The sequence below is a fragment of the Mya arenaria genome, chromosome 12 (assembly GCF_026914265.1).
Source record: "Mya arenaria isolate MELC-2E11 chromosome 12, ASM2691426v1".
In the NCBI taxonomy this organism is placed as follows: domain Eukaryota; kingdom Metazoa; phylum Mollusca; class Bivalvia; order Myida; family Myidae; genus Mya; species Mya arenaria.
The window spans coordinates 47,449,904-47,473,128 of NC_069133.1; the positions used below are offsets into that span (position 1 = coordinate 47,449,904).

The 23,225-nt window shown below is 35.8% G+C and overlaps 1 protein-coding gene across 1 annotated transcript; it reads right to left on the bottom strand.

The window, feature by feature from the left end:
* Window positions 1–10,710: 10,710 nt before the first annotated feature.
* Window positions 10,711–14,527, bottom strand: LOC128212520 (uncharacterized). Its single transcript, XM_052918006.1, has 3 exons — window positions 14,024–14,527; window positions 11,895–12,506; window positions 10,711–11,345 (listed from the first exon to the last, which is right to left on the bottom strand). Exons 1-3 carry the CDS (start codon window positions 14,466–14,468, stop codon window positions 11,170–11,172), a joined length of 1,233 nt encoding a protein of 410 aa, XP_052773966.1. The 5' UTR covers window positions 14,469–14,527; the 3' UTR covers window positions 10,711–11,169.
* Between the last annotated feature and the right edge of the window lie 8,698 nt (window positions 14,528–23,225).

Below are 23,225 nucleotides of genomic sequence, written 5' to 3' on the forward strand. Positions count from 1 at the left end.
TACTCACGGTTTAAGGTCGTCTTATTGCCTTACATTCATTAACTTTAAGCTATGTTGTTTACTCACGGTAACACAAATGCTTTATTTAGGTTAATAAACGTTTGGACGTTATAAATAAAGACTTTTCAAATAGTACCGACATGTGTTCGTCTTCTTTAGCATGATTACCTACAGATATTGGAAAAAACAACACCAACTCATAAATGTTTAATTAATGTTGTATTAAATGCTAAACTGAAAAAATAACACAGGATTCAAACATGATATATGCAACACAAATTTAAAATCAGATAAAATGTGACAATTTTGAAGACTATGTTTAGTTTAGCTTCATGAGCAACTAAACACATATGATCCACGAGAAAACCTCTTTATTTACGCACGAATAACCAAACCAGTTATAGTCCAATATCGCAGATATAATTAATCCATGCACTCAATTTCTCTAGAATCAATAACTATCCAATGATGGTTGCAAAACCATACGCTTGGGTAACCGGATAAAATTCACGTTTTAAGGTAGACATATTGCTTTACATTCAACGCCCTGACGAAATGCTGTTTACTCTCGGTAACAAAAATGCTTTATTGACGTATTCAAAATAGTGTTCGGACGTTATAAATAATGACTTTTTAAATAATAAATCAGTCATTACTTTCAAGTATTTGTTTTTGCTTTGAATTAAAGGGTTTCAAATTATGTAAAGTTTTCCAATCATAAATAGATGGATAGCTTGACACTAACTACAAAAACTTTGACATACAGACTTGGAAAAATATGTAGGTGCGTTTATTCTTTTAATAGTGCTTTCTTAGTTACATACCAGAAAATGGACTGAAATGTTGCATTCATGTTAAGTAGGTGCTTTATTTTATTACAGACTGTCTATATGGGTCAGAACGCTCTGCATGCCTCACAGCAGCCATCGACCTCAGTGATGTGATGTACATCTTTCAGCTATTTCAGAGCGGCTTGATATACGCGGTCCTTTTGGCCGGCGTCATCTGTGTCGGCCACGTGATCTTTGTTCGCAGAAAGTACTGCAGTAATACCTGGACTCTGTATGTGGTAATGCTCTCCGGATTCTTGCACCTGATCGCTAACGTTTGCATGCTGAAAATTGCAGAATCGTACACGAAGCGACTCGTATATCAACGGCATACGAGCGCCGGCTCGTGCGTTGATTACACAATGACGGCGACGTTTGCAAACGCGTTGGTGTGCGTGTTTATCGTGCATAATATTTTTGTTCAGAACTTTAAATGGTCAGTGCACTCTTGTCTTGCGTACGGTGGAATGATCGGATGCATCATCACAGGAACTTACTCCGTTATCAAAATGATGCCGCAAAATAACTCTCTTCCGAGTGCACAACATTCGCTTGTGACGCTCCGGAAGTCCAAAAGTCAGCAGGTGGAATTTTTTTCGTCCATGTGTCAGAAAAACGTGCACGACGTATTATGGGTTCTATTGGTGGAGTATTTGCTGATATACGTGCCTGTCATCGTCACCGTGCTTGCTGCTCTTTGCATGAACAGGACAAAACAGACGGGTATGTTCACTTGTTTAATTTTATTTGCAATCATGAAAAGTAACATGTAGAGTGTTTCATAGGGTTAATATTTAAATGAAAAACTACAGAAACAAGCTCAATAGCCAAAAATTTAAACATAAACCCCGTAAGTTTGAACTTATGAATAAAGATATTAAAAGAGTACATAACAAATGTTCTCTTTTGTCTGAAAGTAAGGTGTGTATTTCAGTTAACAAGCTATGTAACGCATTACGTCCAACGGTGTATGAAACTAAACAAGGCTAAACGACGTGGCTACGTGTGAAATACCTTACGCCGATTAAATGTTTCGTATTTAGATCACAAAATCTTTTAATTTGTGCAGTTCTGATATTTATATATTTATGCCAAACAGAAAAAATGGATGGCAAAGAGGAAAGAAAATGTTTTGGGCATACAACGGAATAGAAGCTTTTAGAGTTTTCCAGTCTAACTCAATAAAAAATAAAAATAGAAAATAATAATATCAATAACAATGATAGTTATAATAGTCTTGTTGTGTTCGTCAACAATAGATGATTTACGAGAACCAAACAAAACCAATATAGCATTGCAATTTAATCACAGTTAAATTTAATGGATATATACATGCACATTTTTGTCGTGCTTATATTGTAACAGCAGAAACAACAATGTACATGTAGTTCATACAATTAACGGCAGACAATCGATAATTTACAATTAAATGTGTTTAGAAATTTAGTATAAATATCCAGTGCATAACATTGTGTCTGTTAATCAAACTCAGATTTAAATTTTCTGCTTGGATGAAATACAAAAGTGTAGAACTTAAAAATTACACACACACACACACGCACACGCACGCGCACGCGCACGCACGCACACACACACACACACACACATATATATACATGACTGAGGGTCCTGACCATCATGTATTGCCGGTTCTCGAAGTACTAATGAATGTAACTGAATGTCCTTTTGTTTTCTCTTTGCAGTAGTCACCAGCACAGAGCTAAAGATTCTCTCAAACAGCGAGTGCAATGTTCCAGTGTATGAATGCGATTGTGTGAAATTGAACTCAGTCATAGTTACCCTACTTATATACAGTGCTATAATATTATTCATTGCAAGGCCGGGATACATTCTGTATGCACACGCAACTTCGGGCTACTTCCGGGACATAATGCCAAGCTTATTACAGGGGGTAATTTTCACTTATATTTGTTTAGAATATATTTTGAAAGTCCTTCTTCGATCAAAATACCCCGAAAGTGACATAAAATCGAGCTGTAATTGTAAACGTACGAGCAAGCTCATAATGCACGTTTAGTAAGCTGGTATTTTCTGTGGAGAAGTTTGATAAGTATGTTTAGTTTTATTTAACGACACACTTAATTGGATTTGGGATACCATCGTTATTCTTCCACAAAGTAGTGATTATATTTGATTTACTTTCAACTTTGTAAATGAGTCAATAAGTAAGAAAATAATGGGATCATTTAGGCGGAGAAAAAGTTCGAAAAATTGCAATATATATAGCCTTGGTATCTTCGTCTTCGATTTTTAATAATTGTAATATTGCCTTTAAGACATTAATATGGAACTTGGTACATATGTTGACTCTGTCAGAAAGTATATGAGTAGCTCAAATGTCTATAATGTTGAGTTCCTCGATTGAGAGAGATAATAAACGCTTTTCTGAGAAACTACAATTAACTGTCATTTTATATCCGTTGTCCGCTAAGCCATTTGTAAAATATTGCTTTTGATGTTCATTTGTCGATATTTTATTATAAACTACTGTTTACATATTCAATTGCATCGTACATTAAAGCGCGTTGTTAACATTTGGTAAACGGATCATATTCGCGTTTTAAGGTCATCATATTGTCTTAGTCAATAACCTTCACTCACATCATGTATTTTGTTAAGAAAGTAAAATGCTTAAATTGTGTTATTACAACCAATCTGGAATGGTTGGCTAGCCTATCAGACAAAAATTCAAAAACTTGGACTATACAACTTGGACAGATATTAAGGCGTGTTTTAAATTCCCTTGGTGTAAGTTAGTAATGGACTAAAACTTGCACTACACACTGTATACATAAAAGTACGTGTGCTATTTTATTACAGACTGCGTACATGGTTAGGGCGCTCTGCATTTCTCTCAGTCACGTGATGTTCACCTTTAAGCTCTTTCAGAGCGGCTCGATATTTTCGAGACCGTCGTCATATTTGTCGGTCAATTGGTCTTTGTTCGCCGGAAATACTGCCGAAATACCACGACGCCGTTCGTGGTGATACTCTCTTGATTATTGCACCTGCTTGCGAGCGTGTTAATGATCACAATTCCAGCGAAGTACACGACGAGACTCGTAAATCTGGAGCATCGTGCTGGGATAACACACTGACGATAACGTTTGCAAAAGCGGTAGTGCTCGTGTTTATCGTGCATAATATTTTTGTTCAGAACTTTAAGTTGTCGCTGTATTCTGGCAAACGCCGGAACATTGGTTGCACTATCACAGGAAAATATTCCGTTATCAAGATATTGCCGCAAAACAACCCTATTACGGTAGCACAACACTTGCTATTGACGCTCGGGACTTCATTGAGTCCCCATGGGGACTCGTTTTCGTTGGTGGTGTGAATAACGTGCACGAGGAAAGGTGGGCTCTATTGACGGAATATGTGCTCATATACGTGTCCGTATACGTGTATGAACATAATACAACAAACGGGTATACTTACTCGTTTAATTGTATATTACAAGCATGTAAAGCGTTGCATGGCAGTGTGTTTGAACAGATGAACAATGATTGAAATAAATATACAGTACAAACGTTCTACTTGGTCTTAGCACATGGTTGTGATTCCATTAACACCCCGTGAAAAGGTGTTGGAAACACATTTATTTACACCCCATTGCTAAACATCGTCCAAACTCATGTAAGTCGCAAGCAATCCGAGGATAATATACATTTTTACCGTTGGAATGCAATAAGCTGATTAAATGAAGTTGATTAAACTAGTTTGCAAATAATTTATAATTCGACAAACAGTAAACGTTTAGGCCAGAAGGAAATGATAGTTGAGCTAGTGAAGCCAAATGCACACTTTTAATTTTATTTTTCAGCCTTAACTCGAACTTTTAAGGGGGCCAATAAACCAGAATAGTAAGGAATAATTCAAGCTGAGAAAAAGTAGAATTGTTGCCATATGTTTAGCCCTGGTGACGTCGTTGTCAGATCTTATTTAATGGAGTACCAGTTAACAGTTGTTTTATCATATGACAATTATTCTTAAGATGTCAACTCTTACAGCCTTGTGTATATTAGCTTCATAATCTTATCTTATATCATCACTTGTATCTATAATTTACAATGAATGATATATAAAATTAATCTTAGTTCATTTCGCTTACAGATTATGAAATAGCTAAACAAAGTACATAAGCAATAACTATTTCAAACACAAATGTTAACGTTCAATTAACATAATTTTATGACACTGTAACTTATGCCTGTCTGAAACACCAATAAATCTTGGCGAAAAAGAGGGATATCGTTTTTTCTTCAACACTAGTGTTATTAGAATAATGTTAGATATCCAGAAACAATTTAATGCCCTCTTTTATCCACGCAGTGATTGCCTAGCAGTTGTTCACAAGGTAAACGTCAAGAGGAATCGGGCGGTTTCTTTCACGACAACACCTCGCCACACTGGTGGCGAACTCTTTGCAACAATCTCTGACCATTATTTTATTCGATACGTCGACTGGAAATGAATTGTTAGGCAAAAATAGGAACAGGAAATAGCAATAGAAGTAAAAAACAAATATAATAATAAAAACATACAAGTTCTAATAATTTTAAACGAAATATTTGACAGTACCTTGACAAGGTACACGTATAGCATTTTGACAAAAGTTTTAATTTGAACAAAGGTTAAAATGAGCCTATTTTATGGTCCTCAAGAAGATCTCTATACGGATGGAGATCTACTAATCCCCGTTCATCTTGGTTACCGAATGCTCATGTTATATCCTAATCCTATTCATATTTTATAAATCAGTTTCGAGAGTCTGATTACAAAATAATGCCAAATGTTGAATGTCTGCGTTTCAAAAAATGCCAAAATTTGTGAAAAGAAATGTGTTCCGAATAATGTCAAAATTAAAAAAAAAAATGCGTTTCGAATTATGCCAAGTTTTAAATGTTTGCTTCTGAATAATGCCATTTTTTTATGTCTGTGTTCACAATAATGCCAAATGTTAAATGTCAGGGTAACGAAAAATGCCATTCTTTAATGTCTGTGTATCGAATAATGCCAAACTTTAAAATGCTGCGTTCCCATTAATGCAAAATTTTAATGTCTGCGTACCGAACAATGCCATTTTTTGAATGTCCACGTACCTTATAAAACCAACTTCTGAATATCCGCGGTACGAATTATGACAACAATTGGATATCTGCGTACCGCTTGAGGCCAAACTAAAATGCATGCGTACCAAATGATGCCAAATGTGTAATGTATGTGTGCCGAAAAATGCCAAATTTATATAGATTGCGCACCGAATAATGCCATATTTTAAGTGTCTGTGTACGTACCGACAAATGCAAAATCGTACCGCGTACCACCCTCTTCATTCACGGGAACTTTATCTTGAACGCGGTAACAAAAACAAACAAATATATCAATTCACGAGTAATATCACTACCATTAAGTATTCAAAAGTTGACTGATTTGCATTTATTTATTCGCAATGGTAGAAATATTTATGACTAAACCCGTACATGATTTAATCTTACCTACTCCTTGTAATGGAATAGCGACAGATTTGACGACAATTTGATCTTTTTCGTAGTCCTGGAGTTCACGAAATATGCTTGCAACACATGCGTCTAACTGACCACTGTCCGAGATGTTTGTCCAAACAGGAGTACGGACATAAAACAAGAATTTGACAGGCTTGTATTCATCGTATCCACAACATTTGGATATTGCTATGCATCCTTTAGCGCACAATTATTTCAGGGAGGCAATTTCAACAGCTTTGTGGTATGCATATTTGATATTCAACGAAAAGACACCCCCATATTTTGCATCTTCATACTCTGGGCATACAACTGCATGTATAGATGAAAATCGAATATCTTCAAATGTGACTCGAAGCGTCGTATTGCCACTGCTCCATATTGAGGCATCAGTGTCTTGCAGTGTACGCGGTATTTGAAGAAACAGAATATGAGACTTTTGGGTTGGTAGAAGATGATTAAAATATTCTGACAACTGTTTGACCTTCTTATTATCTTGGTCGACAAGGTATACTTCTTGCGAAACGGAACTGACATCTTCCGCTCTCGAAAACTCTGTCAATGCTCGGGCATATTGATAGGCGCAGCTTTCGAGGTCGATCCCAGCAACTCCTGAAATATAAAAAGCTACTATTACTTAGACACATTGAATGACGTGACATTGTTAAAATTTATAATCTATCAGACAAACAGCAACTTCTACTACTTCAATTATCATCCTAATTACTACAACAATCACTACTAATACCACCGCCACCGCCAACACCACCACCACCACCACCACTACTACTTCTACTTCTGCTGCTACTATTACTACTATTACTACTTCTTCTACTACTACTTATTCTACTACTACTACTTCTACTACTGCTACTGCTACTGCTACTGATACTGCTACTACTACTAACCCCCACTAGATATGTTTTTTGCCAAACTTTTTTTCTTCCATTTGCATCAGTCCTACTGAATTTGCGATTCCATTACCAGGCTATAATGTTCCAACTGCGTTTTCTATTATCCAGCGCAAGCAAGAATACTCATTTTATATGTAATCATACAGTTAACACTCTCTAAAGTATAGTGCAAATTAAGTATAATTGCATTTTGATAGGTTTTAAACACATCGGTAAAATGCGCAAGTCAACATACCAAACAAGTTTATACATAGTCACTTCAAAGGCACAGTCATAAGCCGCGTGGAATTTATGGGGTTTTTTTTCTGCCATTGTCGATTTACGAACTCATTACCAATGCGTTTTGGCATTAAAATGCCTCGAGCAGATCGAAGTCACATTTACCAGGATTGTATTTGATTGTGAAAACTTGCTCGTATTACACTCATCCTGATAAAGCTTCATCATTTATCTTGCTCAACATGCATTTTAAAGAAACAATATGGCACATTAACACTATCTGTTCCTATGACTAATATTTTGTCTACGACTACATTAAGAGACTTAACCTGAGAAGATGAAAGGGAATGCTATCTTCTTCTGCTTTGTTTCTACTGCCATTTTCAGACTACCCAATATATTCAAAAATATATTCTCTTTACTATTCTTATCTTTCCCAACTGCTCGAATAGGATGTATAAGTGTTACTTTTAACCCTCCGCCTCAAGTCAGTATACACCCAGTTGTCTCATCAATAGGCGCACGGTTTAGTTCTTCCAAACATATTTCGCCACATTTTTTCTTCAACCATTCGAAAAGCTTGCCCCTGCCTTTTCTAGATCCATTCCTCGTCACGACGCAAGGAATAACGATACATGTTTTAAGCCTTGCAAATTCCATAACGTCACCGCATAATACATGCACCACCTTTTTGATCGGTATATCATATATGTAAAACGGCTTAGATGAACTCCTGTCAGCGTCCGACGAGATCTCTGCCGAAGATGACGCCATCTATGCTTGAAAAATGTTCGAACCCTTTTGGTCTGTTTTAACTAAAGCACACAATGAATGATTCCGTAATAATACCCCTATTTTAATATGAGTGCAACGGAGATTTAACAGATCGAAGTACCTGAGGAATCTTTAACTCAAATCATTCTGCTATAAATAACTACTGCTCGTTTTGTTATCAGATACCATGATGTACCAAATCAAATAAATAACCCGGCTTAATACAGTGCAATGTAACGAGCATATTTGTATTGCTCGATAGACATATGTACTGTTTTCACATTTTTCACAACTCAGATACACTAGTGGACAATGATAATGAAATATTTGCTAAAACAGTTGAGGAAGTCTGCATCAATCTTTTAAAGAAGAAAACAGTATTAAAAAAAGATTGATCGGAAACAAGATAAATCTAACGTATGACAAACGAGTCCCAATAACAGTCTCGATTTAATTGCCACAACATCGGACTAGGTGTGATTCGGAGAATATCTGTCTCTGCTTGATTCAGATAATATGTGTCTCGATTTCATTGAAACAATAGAGATCCTAAAACAATAGAGATCCTATTTTGACCGACACAAAACTGTCTTGGTTTGATTGAGAAAATATCCGCCTCTACTTGAATGAGACAATATACGTACGAATTAAAAAATGGGTTAAGTGAAATGGGAGGTTCAAAACTTAGGAAATACTTAGTTTTATGAAATGTATGGTAGCATATTACTGCCGTAAGATCACCTGATAGCATTCGCAAATGGTTTCGTATTAACTACTTAATTTGTCCGATAATTATCTAGCTATCAAGTTAATATTCGCGATCTTTTTTTGGTAAGATAAATATCATAAGACTAAAAACAGGCTTGGAAGTGCCTAGAAATGCCACACGTTATCTTTTTGTAGCTGTACAGCATTAACATTAAGGATCGGTAAAATAATGTTAAACGTTGATTTTTGGGGCAGGTAAATTGTCCAAACCGGGGGATTTATCATTATATTGTCACAATAACGCAGTTCATAGCTATTCTTGCAATATGCTGTCTATATTTAATTTGTCTGAACGTTTATTGCCTGTAGCAAATTAGTGCTTAATATTTTTTTCCAAAATTTCTTTTGAACAGATTCAGCTAGCTTATTTTTCCTGTCGCCTTACTTAATAATCGTTGTGCTTTTGTTTTTACCTGATTATACATTGACCTAGTCACTGCAAAACTTATGCGGTTAAAGTCCGTTGTATTCTGAACTAAAACCTTTTCTGACGTCTAAATTCCTGTGCTACCGAGAAGCAATTGGCATTCAACCAAGTTTGTTTGGGTCGTGGGTCATTATTCATAATGTTTGCCCCGTTTGTTTACTTTTAAATGCACTATATTCTACCCCAAGAGAGTTTACGTGATCTATACTTTCGCATTCCATTGAGGCAAGCAGTCAGCATTATCTGATTATAAAGCACAAAATTATGCTAATTTTATACTATTCCATTTTAGTGTAAGGGCGCAAGAAAGGTTATTTTTATAATTTATAGGACGTAGAGACATAACATAACCATGCTTAAATATATAAGGGGATGATACGACATTTCATATTTATCAAAATGTTGAATGATAAGTTAAAGTCCAAAAAGTGTTGCTTTAGTTTAGTTAATAATCTTCTGTGCTCACGAAATTTGTCTTCATCATGCCTACCAGTGACTATCAATAAATCGTTAGCAATAAAAAATTAGATCAATTTACGACCATATTTGTTAATTACCCTTTAGTGCTTAGAGCTATTTGAAATATCTTTTATATGTTCGCCAACAAGTAAAATCTTGCTTATGTACCTATCAATGACAAGGCTGACGCTCTTTCCTGCGGACCTCCATCGTTGGGATCAGCCTACGTCGCCACTCTCGTAGCTTCATTAGCCATTGCGAAGCCCATCCGAGGCTGCTAGCCTAAACCTGCTCTTTTAAGGCGTAAGTCATGCGCTGTTCGTCGGATTCATCCCAAGGGCCTCAACGTGTGTGGGTGAAGGGCTCCCGGTATACGGTTGTGAATCAGAAAACATGGGTAGACTAAGTATGTTGAAGTGGCTAAGGACTGTAAAATATGGATTTATGTTGCCCAAATATAGACAACTGTCTAAGTGCACGGTATCATTAGTGGTTCCACTTTCTTCGTGCTCAACTGTTTTGAGTGGTTACTGAGTGTTCTTCTTTTTTTGTTTCTCTCTCTTTTACTTTTGCTTTGGAATTGGGCGTCGAAATCACCACAGACATCTAGCAGAAATCTAGCATATGCAATGATGATTATATCCCATATTAAAACAAAATCACTAACACATTCGCAAACATTCTTTGTTTTGAAAAAAAAGCTAACGTTGGGCCTTACCCTAGTCATGATATGCAGCGGCTATCCGTTATTATTATTTTAATTATTTTACAACTATTTACAATACAGCACATCTTTTTAAAAACAGTGATTTAAAACAACAACAACACAGTCCTAAATAGCAGTGTTATGCGCATAGATTCAACATTGCCTCTTTTGTAGATACTTGCTTGTTTCCTGTTTAAGACCTAGTTCAACCCTTCTATAAGCGACCCCCCACCCCCTACCTCCGCGCCCCCAAACCTTGGGTATAACGCGCTTATCCTTGTCAGACTAAATCTTCTTGTCACCTGGTCTCTGATTTCATCGATGTAATAAAATAACAGTATGTTTTTGCAAAGAATCCCAGTGAAGCGTGCCAACTATAATAACCCCAAAAGGACGTTAGCTTGAAAACAATAAGGAATATTTAAGGAAATTTAACACCCTGCTGTGACACAAAGGCAATAAACAGGAAATGCATAGGTGGGGATAAGCATGCTACACATTTTTAAACTAGGCGTTGATTTTTCCCAATATAATCGGTAAATCCCCTCTAGAAATCTAAAAACAATTTTATGTCTTCTTTTATCCACGCAGTGATTGTCTGGCAGTTGTTCACAAGGTAAACATCAAGAGGATTCGGGCCATCTCTTCCACGACAACACCTCGCCACACTGGTGGCGAAAGCCTTGCAACATTCTCTGACCATTCTTTCATTCAAAACGTCGACTGAAAATGGAATGTATTGGTAAGACGAAAATAGAAAAAAAAGTTAACATACAAATTCCACAAAACAGCAATAACAAAAACACGTACTAAATTTTAAACTATATCTTTGACAGGGTAAGATATAGCATTATTTCTTGAAAAACTTTTGCTTATGAACAAATATTAAAAAGGATTTCAAACTAAATTGAGAGTTTCACAAACCATCTATTAACGTATGAATGTGTATTAATCCCCTTCCATATTAGGAATGTCTGTGTTCCTAATAATGCCAAATTTTGAATATCTGCGTACCGCATGAGGCAAAAGTTTTAAAACCTGTGTATCAAATCATGTAAAAAGAATAATGTCTGTGTGGCGAATTATGTCAATATTCGAGAGTGTACGTATCAAATAATGCCAAATTCTGAGGGTCAGCAAACCGCGTAACACCCTAATCAATCTCGAGTATTCGTAACTACAATTAATCGTTAATAAGTTGTTTGATTTGCATTAAGCTATTCGAAGTGGTAACAACAATAAATAATAAAACCGTGCAAGTGTTACTCTTACCTACTCCAAGTAAAGGAATGGCAACAGATTTGATGGCATTGTTACCCTCTTCAAATTCCTTTAGTTTACAAAATATGCTTGCAACACATGCGTCTAACTGACCACTACTGTCTGGAACATCTTTCCAAACCGGAGAACGGACATGAAACAAGAACTTGACAGGCTTGTATTCTTCGTATTCAAAACACTTAGATACAGCTATGTGTCTTTTAGTGATCACTTTCTTCAGGGAGGCAATTTCAACGGCTTTGTGGTATGCATATTTGATAGTCAACGCGAAGACACCTCCATATTTTGAACCCTCATACTCTGGACATACAACTGCATGTACAGACGAATATCGAATATCTTCATGTGTCACCTTTAACCTCGTATTTCTACGATATATAGTGTCATCAGTTTCTTGTAATGTATGCGGTATTTGAAGAACCTGTGACTTTTGGGTGGGAAGAAGGTGATCAAAATACTCCGACAATTGTTTAACCTTTGTGTCGTCTTTTTCGACAAGGTATACGTCTTTCAAAACAGAACTGACATCTTCCGATCTCGAAAACTCCGTCAGTGCTCGGGCATATTGATAGGCACAGCTTTCAAGGCTGATACCAGCAACTCCTGGAAATAAAAAGGAAACATTATTTTTGACTCATTGAACTACTACACCTACTACAACACCTGCTACTACTACTACTACTACTACTACTACTACTACTACTACTACTACTACTACTACTGCTACTGCTACTGCTGCTGCTGCTGCTGCTACTGCTACTGCTACTGCTGCTGCTGCTGCTGCTGCTACTACTGCTGCTACTACTACTACTAATACTTCAACTTCTACTATTACTGTTGCTGCTCTTGCTGCTACTGTTGTTGTTGTTGAATGCAAACAACAACAACAACAGGAACTGTATTATCTAATATAATGTAATCAGGAAAATATGATATTAAGATGTACACGGCAAAAATGATTTTTCTATTATGTGTATGTTTTGTGTCAAATAGGTCAAAATATAAATAATGCATATGTTCTAATTCGAACCTGCTTGAAGGAATGTGGGAACAGGAAAATGGTTATCATTATTATCTTACAGAATGAATTTAAAATGTTTAAAACAAACACTTTGTGTACAGGGTTTGTACAATCTAGTGCTGATAAAATGGATAGCCTATCTACATTAAAATGATATCAATTTTAAAATATATTGAGCCACTTTCTATTTGAAAAATGATAATTAAGCTTGATTTACATAACGACTTTTGTTTCTGGTTTGATTTGCTTACAACACTACGTCTTTAATGTATTCGATATGTCATTTGACTTTTCGCCGAATGCATCACTGCCCAAGTTTATTACGTTGCATATCGCATGAGTTAATGCTGGATGATTATTCAATACTCTTAAGAGAATTTGAATCGTTTCTTAGCGATCAGTGCAGATTGAACAGGTTTAATTTACAATAGATAATGTAAAGATGTAAACATGTATTAGTTTTATTATTTTAACGAGAGTTTCTAAAACTTGAACACAACGGCATTTGTATCGCATAGTCAAACATGCTCTGAAACCATAACAAACACGGACAAACCCGAACCAAATCGTACGAAAGCCGTACATTCTCGCGCGTTTGGAAGTAATAACGGATACGTATAAACCTAATTTCGTACAAATGATAGGAAGAAATTGATGAAAAGTCGTAAACGTCTCGTTTCTATGGCCAACACGGCACAAACGAAGAATGCACATCCTCTTTTTCAAATACATGCTTGAAGCAAATTGTTGCCATCTGCGACGGTTAATTCCGAAAACTATCTCGTCGTTTATCGCGAGAAATGTCATATTTGGTTAACTTTCACTGTCATGAAAACGGTTTGTAGTTCATGATCAATTTGGGAAAAATAGCTATGTTTAATTGTAAGGTCATGGTCCCGACTTCTCCTTTAGCCCTTATTAACGTATAAGTACAGCTACAAAGCAGATTCATCACAAATACAGACCGTTTACGATCCCACTGAAAATGTAAGATTATCAATGAATATTTAACATCGTGAGCGATATTCACGTTCAACACGTACACTAGCTTATGTGACAAGGACAGTCGTGAGTTCAACGAACAAAATAAGAGCTTTACCTGAAAAAACAAAAGGGAATGCTATTTTTTTCTGCTCCATTTTTGCAGCCATTTTCAGACTTCCCAATATATTCAAAAATATATTTTCTTCTCTATTTCTGGCATTCCTAACTGCTCGAGTAGGATGTATTATTGTTACTTTCAAATTCCCTCCCCTAGTCAGTATACATCCAGTTTTCTCATAAATAGGCGCACTGTTTAGTTCTTCCAAGCATGTCTCGCCCCCTTCTTTCTTCAAACATTCGAAAAGCTCTCCTTTGCTTCCCCTAGTTCCATCCGCTTTTACAACGCAAGGAATGACAATACATGTTTTATCCTTTGCAAATTCCATTACATCACCGTAATGTACATGTACCACCTTTTTGATCGGAATGTCATATATGTAAAACTTTTTAGACGTAACCCAGTAAGCATCCGATGAACACTCTAAGGACGATGATGACATTTAAGCTTGTTTTAAGACTTTGCAATTGTGTATTATTTTCAAAATCACACAACGATCGATTCTATAATAACAATGCATCGATGTTATAGCGAGTCGAATGAACTCAATAACAACTGATAATTTTCGTGGCTTTATCAGCTACCATGATGTCCCCAATAATTATCCGGTGAAATACATTGCGCTATCTTGCAATACATTTTGGACGTTATCTGTCAAAATATAAAATGGTATTAGTTGTAAACACTTCAAGAAGACAAATTCAACCTTAAAAAATAGATGAATAGATATCCATCCGATAAATAAAATAAACCTTAAGTATGACAAAATCGGTACTGGATTGAATGAGACAATAAAAGTCTGTGTTTGACTGAGACAATATTCCCTCAATTTAATGACACACTAGCAGCCTTAACTGAGACAATAAAATACTGATTTGATTGAAATGATATCAGTTTGTGATTTTATGTTCGACGTCTTAAGCGTTTGCCCAGTGCCATTAAACAGGGTTTATGTTTAAACATTTTGCTGTAGCTTTTCGCTTAAATATTGACTGAGGCAATGTATGTCCTAACATCATTTAGACAAAAACAATTTTAACTGAGACAACATTTTCCATTGTTTTTTGACACAATAATAATACTTATATTGAGACAATATATGCGCTGGCTTTATTGACACAATATGAGTCTTAATTGAGACAATATCAATACTGGCTTGATTGACACAGTTGCTGTCTTTAGACAATACTTGTCCGAACTTTATTTAGACAATAACAGTCTCAATTTGATAGCATCAAAACAGCTTTCAAAGTGAACTGAGACTGTTGTTGTGACTATCAAGCAGTTTCAATTAAATTTGACAGTATCAGTGTCGTCTTGATTGAGATAATATAAGTATTGGTTTAAATGAATTAATTGCTGTCCTGGTTGCATTGACACAATGGAAGTCTCGGTTTGCCTAAGACAACATCAGTTTTGGGATTATTATGATAAAAAAGGGGGACGTTTGAGAAAAGAAATCACAATAAGCACACAAGAACACACTGAAATGGTTGGGGCCGATTGTAAAAAAATAGTCTGCAATCAAGACAAAAAAGAACGACTTCCGGGAGTTCTGGTTCGTGGTCAGTCAGAAAAGCGTGAACAAGAAAAGTTGCGATCTTCTGAATTCTTGCTCACGTTCGTGTTCGTTTGTTCGTTTGAACTTGCAACTATGAATACATTGATGCAGTGTTAAATGGCAGTCAGCTAACACATGAAAACTTTAAGAATGTATTTCCATTAACAACCTTAGAGAAAGTGACTTGAGAAAAAGTATCAGAAAACATTTAATTTAAATTGTATTTGTAATCATTGATTAAACCCGTGCCCGGCATAAAATCCGACGTTGAACAGAGCTTAATCGACGTTATTACTGGTGAAATTCCCCGAGTTGATTCAACGTATTCCCAGTTCGCAAAACACTTATGCTTTGATAGAAATTAAATGTCTAGTAGAGACGGTCACAATTGGTGGTAATGCAGAAATAAATTACAAATTATCTTTTATTTCAGGCATGATTTCAAATCGAATTATCGATTTTCCAAGCTACTAATAGTACTTGTTGATGGAAAACCCCGTGATTCGGTCTGTGCACAAAATGCCCAATAATCTTAGCAAGACTTATATTCTAGCTAAGACCGATGGGTTTACAATAAACATACATCCTCAAAACGGGTCTAAGAGCAGGGTTAATCAACTTTAATACCACTTCTATATATCACAACATACACCAAAGTCATGACGTGACAAAATTTATATTGGGTTATATATGTTGGCTACACGACCACCTGTTTAAAAGTTAACAATGTCTCTCCTTGTTTTATATCGTAGCCGTATTGCATGAGCATCTCGGCACACCACCAGGAGGAGCAACTTACAACATACGATAATACTAAATGCTGCGGTTATCCGTTCCGAGTAGAGACTGAAAGTGTTCCAAATTTACCATTCAATTTGGTCAATCATGAAAAGGACCGGTTTCGCTTATGTTCAGAAAAAAATCTGATTGAATTTTTCTACCTGTATCAAATTAACAGATTTTTGCTGCCAAATAATTCGTACATTGCTCAAGGGTCTTTCAGTCATGATTGTGATGCAATGTTAGCATGACTTCATTCTGTATTGATGAATCTCGATAAATGCTACTGAGTGTATTTCTGTTTTCACTTTGCAGTAGTCGCGATCAGAGTGCCGAAGTTTCCCTCTAACAGTAAGTGTAATGTTCCAGGATTGAAATGAAATCGTTTGATACTGAACACTCATTATTGCCATCTCTTGTTCACAAATATAGTATAGCGCCCGGCATGACCGGGATACATTTCGTATACGCACGCAACTTTGGGCTACTTCTACGACATGATGTTGCCTATAACATACCCCCAGTAAATACGATGATGCTGTTGAATTGAGATGGCGCCTGGTACTTGAAGATTGCGTGCATTTTGTTAAAACTGAAGGTAGGTGATGTCGGTTTTCCTTTTTTTACCATCGATATACGTTTATAAAATTCCGAATCATAATAACACCTTAAATGAAAGAAAAACTTTACTTGCAAAACAATTTCGATTTATTCAAGGTAAGAAAATAAACTCTCAACACGTAGCATGCTGACTTAGTGTATCGCCAGTGATGAAATGACACCGATCATTTGTTATTCAATACATGTTTCCATTGTTGCGCTGTCAACTTCTTGGCACAAAATCTACATCAATTTGTCATTTAGGGCTACTCTCCTAAACGTATTCGATGATGGATGTGTGTACCTGTAGCTTGAGGTATGCGAGAGTTGCTAGATGTTAGCACCGTTATTAGTAATATTTACCTAGCCTTTGGTATAGGCATGTCCTCCTTTCATCTTGTACTTTTGTTAACTGTGCGATATAAAAGGCAAATACAGTTTTACTGTTTTGGAAATTGAATCAAAATTAGAATTAAATTTCATAGTCATATTTTAAAGCCTTAAACGAAATATTGAAGAGACAGTTCCTCCTGTTGTCATTCTCCTAATTGTCCGAAACAACGAACTATAGCTGTATTATAGAGTATTATGGGAATTATTAATTTGGTTGTTCATACCATGTAATATTAATTGTGAATTGACATTAGGATATATGAAATCATCGCCCAATAGGGTTGGTTAAACATAAACGGGTTTGACACGTCCTTCTTTAGCCTACCCGCATATTATATGCCCCAAACCCTACGACTTCCCTCCGGGGTTCATTTTGGGAATATGTATACACCTTATATCAATCAGTACATCATTTCAATGTTTTTTCTAATCGATTGAATGTGCACTTTTCATAGATTTTCTTGCGTAAGTAACTACCATAGCTAACATTACCCACAATGGAAGATTGGAATCCACTCTTCTTCATTACATGCTTGTAGAGAAAAACAACATCGAGCAATAAATCGAGCACAAATGATTGAAAATAATTTTACAGAAATGGTTATGTAGACAAATTCGGAATAGTCAGACATAATAGACACATCGCGATACCAAATTGGTTTCATGAATGGATTATTTTTCAGAAAAAAAGGGTTAGCATGCAAAAAATAGATAGGTAGAGGTTAATATTTCGGATGGTAGATTACTTCACTCGTGATCTTTAAACATGTTTTTCTAAAAATATGCACAACAAAAATCGGTGCGATGATTCCGAACACCAGGACATCAATTTTGCCTTTAGTTTTATAAATGCAATTCTACATTTTATGTTCCAAGTATTCCATAATTGGGTACCATGAGGCGTTACAGTTATAAAAACAAGACAAATACTTATAAAAAAATCACATTAATTGACAAATCTATGTCATAATTCAATATCGCCCCAGGTATTTGCTTATCTCCTGTTATAAAATACGTTTTTTTACTGGTTCTAATTTTTATTTTCCTCAAAGAAAAACCTGTGTAACGCTATGTCTTCGAAGTGACACTCCTTAAAGTCCCAATTTTTCATTAATCAACGAACCAATCAGAGGAATTTGTGCATCTGTAATGACACAAGGGCATTTCAAATGGGTTAAATTGGCCATTTGCCAAGAAACAACACGTTGGCACCTTGCTGTGACACCAGAACAATAACAGGAGATGCATAGCTGAGGATTTACATGTTAAACAATATAGATAGGCCTTTGAAAATCCTCAATATGAAATCTGTATATCATCTCTAGATATCTAGATACAATTTAATGTCCTCCTTTAACCACGCAGTGTTTTCTAGCAGTTGTTCACAAGGTAAACGAAAAGTGGAATCCGGCTAATATATGTCTTTCACGGCAACACCTCGCCACACTGTTTGAAAATGCTTTGCAACATTCTTTAACCATTCTTTCATTCGATACGTCAACTGAAAGGGGAATGGTGAAAATGAAACAAATTTTGATATACAATTAATGTATAAAAGCGTTAAAACCATACATTGACACTTTTGAACGAAATATTTGACAAGGCATAACATAATACTTGTATTGTATTTTTCATGAACTTATATTAAAAAAAGTATTTTTTGAAAGTTATAGTTAGTACCTATATAATTATATAATTATTATTATAGTGTGTAAATCCCCGTACATCTTGCGAATCGACTACAATGCCATTCTTTGTGTGTATGTTTCGAATAATGCTTATGTCAACGTACCGAATGTTTCAAACCCGAATATTAAACGCGGAAAGAAGTCAAAGCAAAATACCATATAAAGAGGAGCATCATTATAAATTATCGTTAATCGTCGCAGTGATATTCTTTAACCGGTACGCGTTTACTCTTACCTACTCCCAGTAAAGGAATAGCAACAGAGTTGATGGCATTGTTTTCTTTTTCGAGTTTCTTTAGCTTACTAAATATGCTTGCAACACATTCTTGTAGCTGACCACTGTCTGAAACGTATTGCAAAACCGGATTTCGGACGTGAATGAAGAATTTGACAGGCTTGTATTCATCGTATCTATAGCATTTAGATATTGCTATGCGTCCTTTAGCGAACACTTTCTTCAGAGAGGCAACTTTAACAGCTTTGTGGTATGAATATTTAATAGTCAACGCGAAGACACCTCCATATGTGGCACCCACATACTCTGGACATATAACCGCATGTACAGACGAATATCGGATATCTTCATGTTTGACATTAAGGCTCGTATTTTCGCCGCTCCATATGGTTTCATCAGTTGCTTGTAATGTACTCGGTATATGAAGAACCTGAGACGTTTGGGTGGAAAGAAGGTGATCAAAATATTCCGTAAACTGCCTAAGTTTTGCGTCGTCTTTTTCGACAAGGTATACGTCTTTCAAAACGGAGCTGACATCATCTGATTTAGAAAACTCCGTTAAAGCTCGAGCATATTGATAGGCGCAGCTTTCAAGGTTTATACCAGCAACTCATGGAAATAAAAAGGCAATCATTTCTTTAAACAAATTGAAAGATGGGACCTTTGTTATACTCTTTTTTATAACAAGTAAAGCAGCAACATTGAACGATATGACATCAATCACCACAAACTAAAGCTTTTGCTATATTACGCTCGCACTTGTCGTGAGCCGAAAAATAGCGTATCTTGCATCGTATAAAATCGTTTTTTATTCGAAGCAAACCGTAACAAATCGCAGTGCCTTTGAAAATGTTCGTAACAAATATTAAATAACAGTTTCCAATGGAGGACCCCAAATGCGTTTAAGAATGCCGTTCAAATAAGTTGATTTTACCGTATAAACGAATTGAAGCGCACAAAGGCTGTATCACGACGCCTGAAGACATTCATATAATTATAATTAGAATTAATTGCAATGCATGATTACCAATAATATTTATATTCTACGAGTAAACAATAAGAACTTTACCTGAAAACAAAAAAGGTATTGCTATTTTTGTCTGCCCCATTTTTTCCGCCGTTTTAAGACTACCCAATATATTCAAAAATACATTTTCCACTCCATTTGTATCCTTCTTAACTTTACGAGTAGGATGTACAATTATAATTTTCAAATTTCCTCCATTAGTAAGTATACATCCAGTTTTCTCCTGAATAGGCACACTGTTTAGTTCTTCCAAACATATGTCGCCAACTTCTTTCTTGAAACATTCGAACAGCTCTCCTTTGCCTTTTCTAGTTCCATCCTTCTTCACGACGCAAGGAATGACGATGCAAGTTTTATCCTTTGCAAACTCCATGACATCACCGCAAAGTACATGTACAACCTTTTTGATTGGTGTATCATATATGTAATACGTTTTAAATGAACGTCTATAGATAGTCGACGAAAGTTCTGCTGGAGATATCATTGAAGCCATTTATGCTTGTTCATTACGAGTGCTTTCTTTTTCCGAAATCACACAATGATCGGATTGTAAAAAATACAACATTCCTATTCCGAATAAGAATGAAACGGAATGAAAGCGGGTCTGAGTGCGTGGCGAATCTTTTAATCAAGTATTCTGCAATAAATAACTAAATATTTGTTCGATTGTTCGTTATCAGCTACCATGATAAAGCAAAAAAATAACCCAGATAACAGGTAACACGCAATAAAGTTTTCATGTATTTTGTCTTTGTCAAAATATAAAAGTCATGAGCTTCTCAAAACTCAGATAGGGATATAAAACGTTATAAGGCAAAGGTAATGCATTGTATTCTGTGACCTCTTGAGAAACGTCTAAGAATGGATATATTGTAGAAAGAAGATCCTTTGGATACATACACTTAATCGAAATTTTGTACTATTAGTCCTGGTTTGATTTCCACAGTAACAGGCTCTGCTAGATTATGACATTAGCAGTCACAATTGAGGCAATAATATTCTTGGGATATCAGTCCTGGTTGGATTAAGATACTAACAGCATTGGTTCAATTGACGAGATGTAGAACGGTTTGATTCAGACATTAGTTGTTTCAGTTTGATTGAGAGAGTAGCAATATCAGTTTGATTGAGACAATAGAAGTATTGGTTTGATTGAGACAATAGAAGTATTGGTTTGATTGAGACAATAGAAGTATTGGTTTGATTGAGACGATAGAAGTATTGGTTTGATTGGGAGAATAGAAGTATCGGTGTGACTGAGACAATAGAAGTATTGGTTTGATTGAGACAATAGAAGTATTGGTTTGATTGAGACAATAGAAGTATTGGTTTGATTGAGACCATAGAAGTATTGGTTTGATTGAGAAAATAGAAGTATCAGTTTGATTGAGACAATAGAAGTATTGGTTTGATTGAAACAATAGAAGTATTGGTTTGATTGAGACAATAGAAGTATTGGTTTGATTGGGAGAATAGAAGTATTGGTTTGATTGAGACAATAGAAGTATTGGTTTGATTGAGACAATAGAAGTATTGGTTTGATTGAGACAATAGAAGTATTGGTTTGATTGAGAAAATAGAAGTATCAGTTTGATTGAGACAATAGAAGTATTGGTTTGATTGAAACAATAGAAGTATCAGTGTGATTGAGAAAATAGAAGTATCAGTGGGATTGAGACAATAGAAGTATCAGTGTGATTGAGGCGATAGAAGTATCGGTGTGATTGAGACAATAGAAGTATCGGTGTGACTGAGACAATAGAAGTATCGGTGTGATTGAGACAATAGAAGTATCTGTTTGATTGAGACAATAGAAGTATCGGTGTGATTGAGACAATAGAAGTATCGGTGTGATTGAGACAATAGAAGTATCGGTGTGATTAAGACACTAGAAGTATCGGTGTGATTGAGAAAATAGAAGTATCAGTGGGATTGAGACAATAGAAGTATCAGTGTGATTGAGGCGATAGAAGTATCGGTGTGATTAAGACACTAGAAGTATCGGTGTGATTGAGACAATAGAAGTATCGGTGTGATTAAGACAATATAAGTATCGGTGTGATTGAGGCGATAGAAGTATCGGTGTGATTAAGACAATAGAAGTATCGGTGTGATTGAGACAATAGAAGTATCGGTGTGATTAAGACACTAGAAGTATCGGTGTGATTGAGGCGATAGAAGTATCTGTTTGATTGAGACCATAGAAGTATTGGTGTGATTAAGACAATAGAAGTATCGGTGCGATTGAGACAATAGAAGTATCAGTGTGATTGAGACAATAGTAGTGTCGGTTTGATTGGGAGAATAGAAGTATCGGTGTGACTGAGACAATAGATGTATCGAATTGATAGAGACAACAATGGTATCGGTTTTATTGAGACAATAAAAGTATTTGTGTGATTGATACAATACAAATATCGGTTTGATTGAGACAATAAAAGTATCGGTTTCATTGAGACAAACGTAGTATTGTTGTGATTGAGACAACAGTAGTATCGGTTTGATTAAGACAACAGTAGTATCAGTGTGATTCAGGCAATAGAAGAATCCGTTTGATTAAAACAACAATAGGTTCTGTTTGATTGAGAAAATAAAAGTATCGGTTTGATTGAGGCAACATAAGTTTCGGTGTGATTGAGACAATAGAAGTATCGGTTTGATTGAGACAAAAGAAGTATCGGTGTGATTGAGACAACAGAAGTATCGGTGTGATTGAGAGAATAGAAGTATCGGTGTGATTGGGAGAATAGAAGTATCGGTGTGACTGAGACAATAGAAGTATCGGTACACTGAGACAAAAGAAGTATCGGTGTGATTGAGACAACAGAAGTATCGGTGTGATTGAGACAATAGAAGTATCGGTGTGATTGAGACAACAGTAGTATCGGTGTGATTGAGACAATAGAAGTATCGGT

Coding starts and splice junctions, on each gene's coding strand:
- LOC128212520 (XM_052918006.1), bottom strand. CDS start 14,468: ATGTCATCATCGTCCTTAGAGTGTTCATCGGATGCTTACTGGGTTACG. Junction 12,507..14,023: donor ATTCCCTTTTGTTTTTTCAG/GTAAAGCTCTTA, acceptor TTTTATTTCCAG/GAGTTGCTGGTATCAGCCTT. Junction 11,346..11,894: donor CATTCCTTTACTTGGAGTAG/GTAAGAGTAACA, acceptor TTCCATTTTCAG/TCGACGTTTTGAATGAAAGA.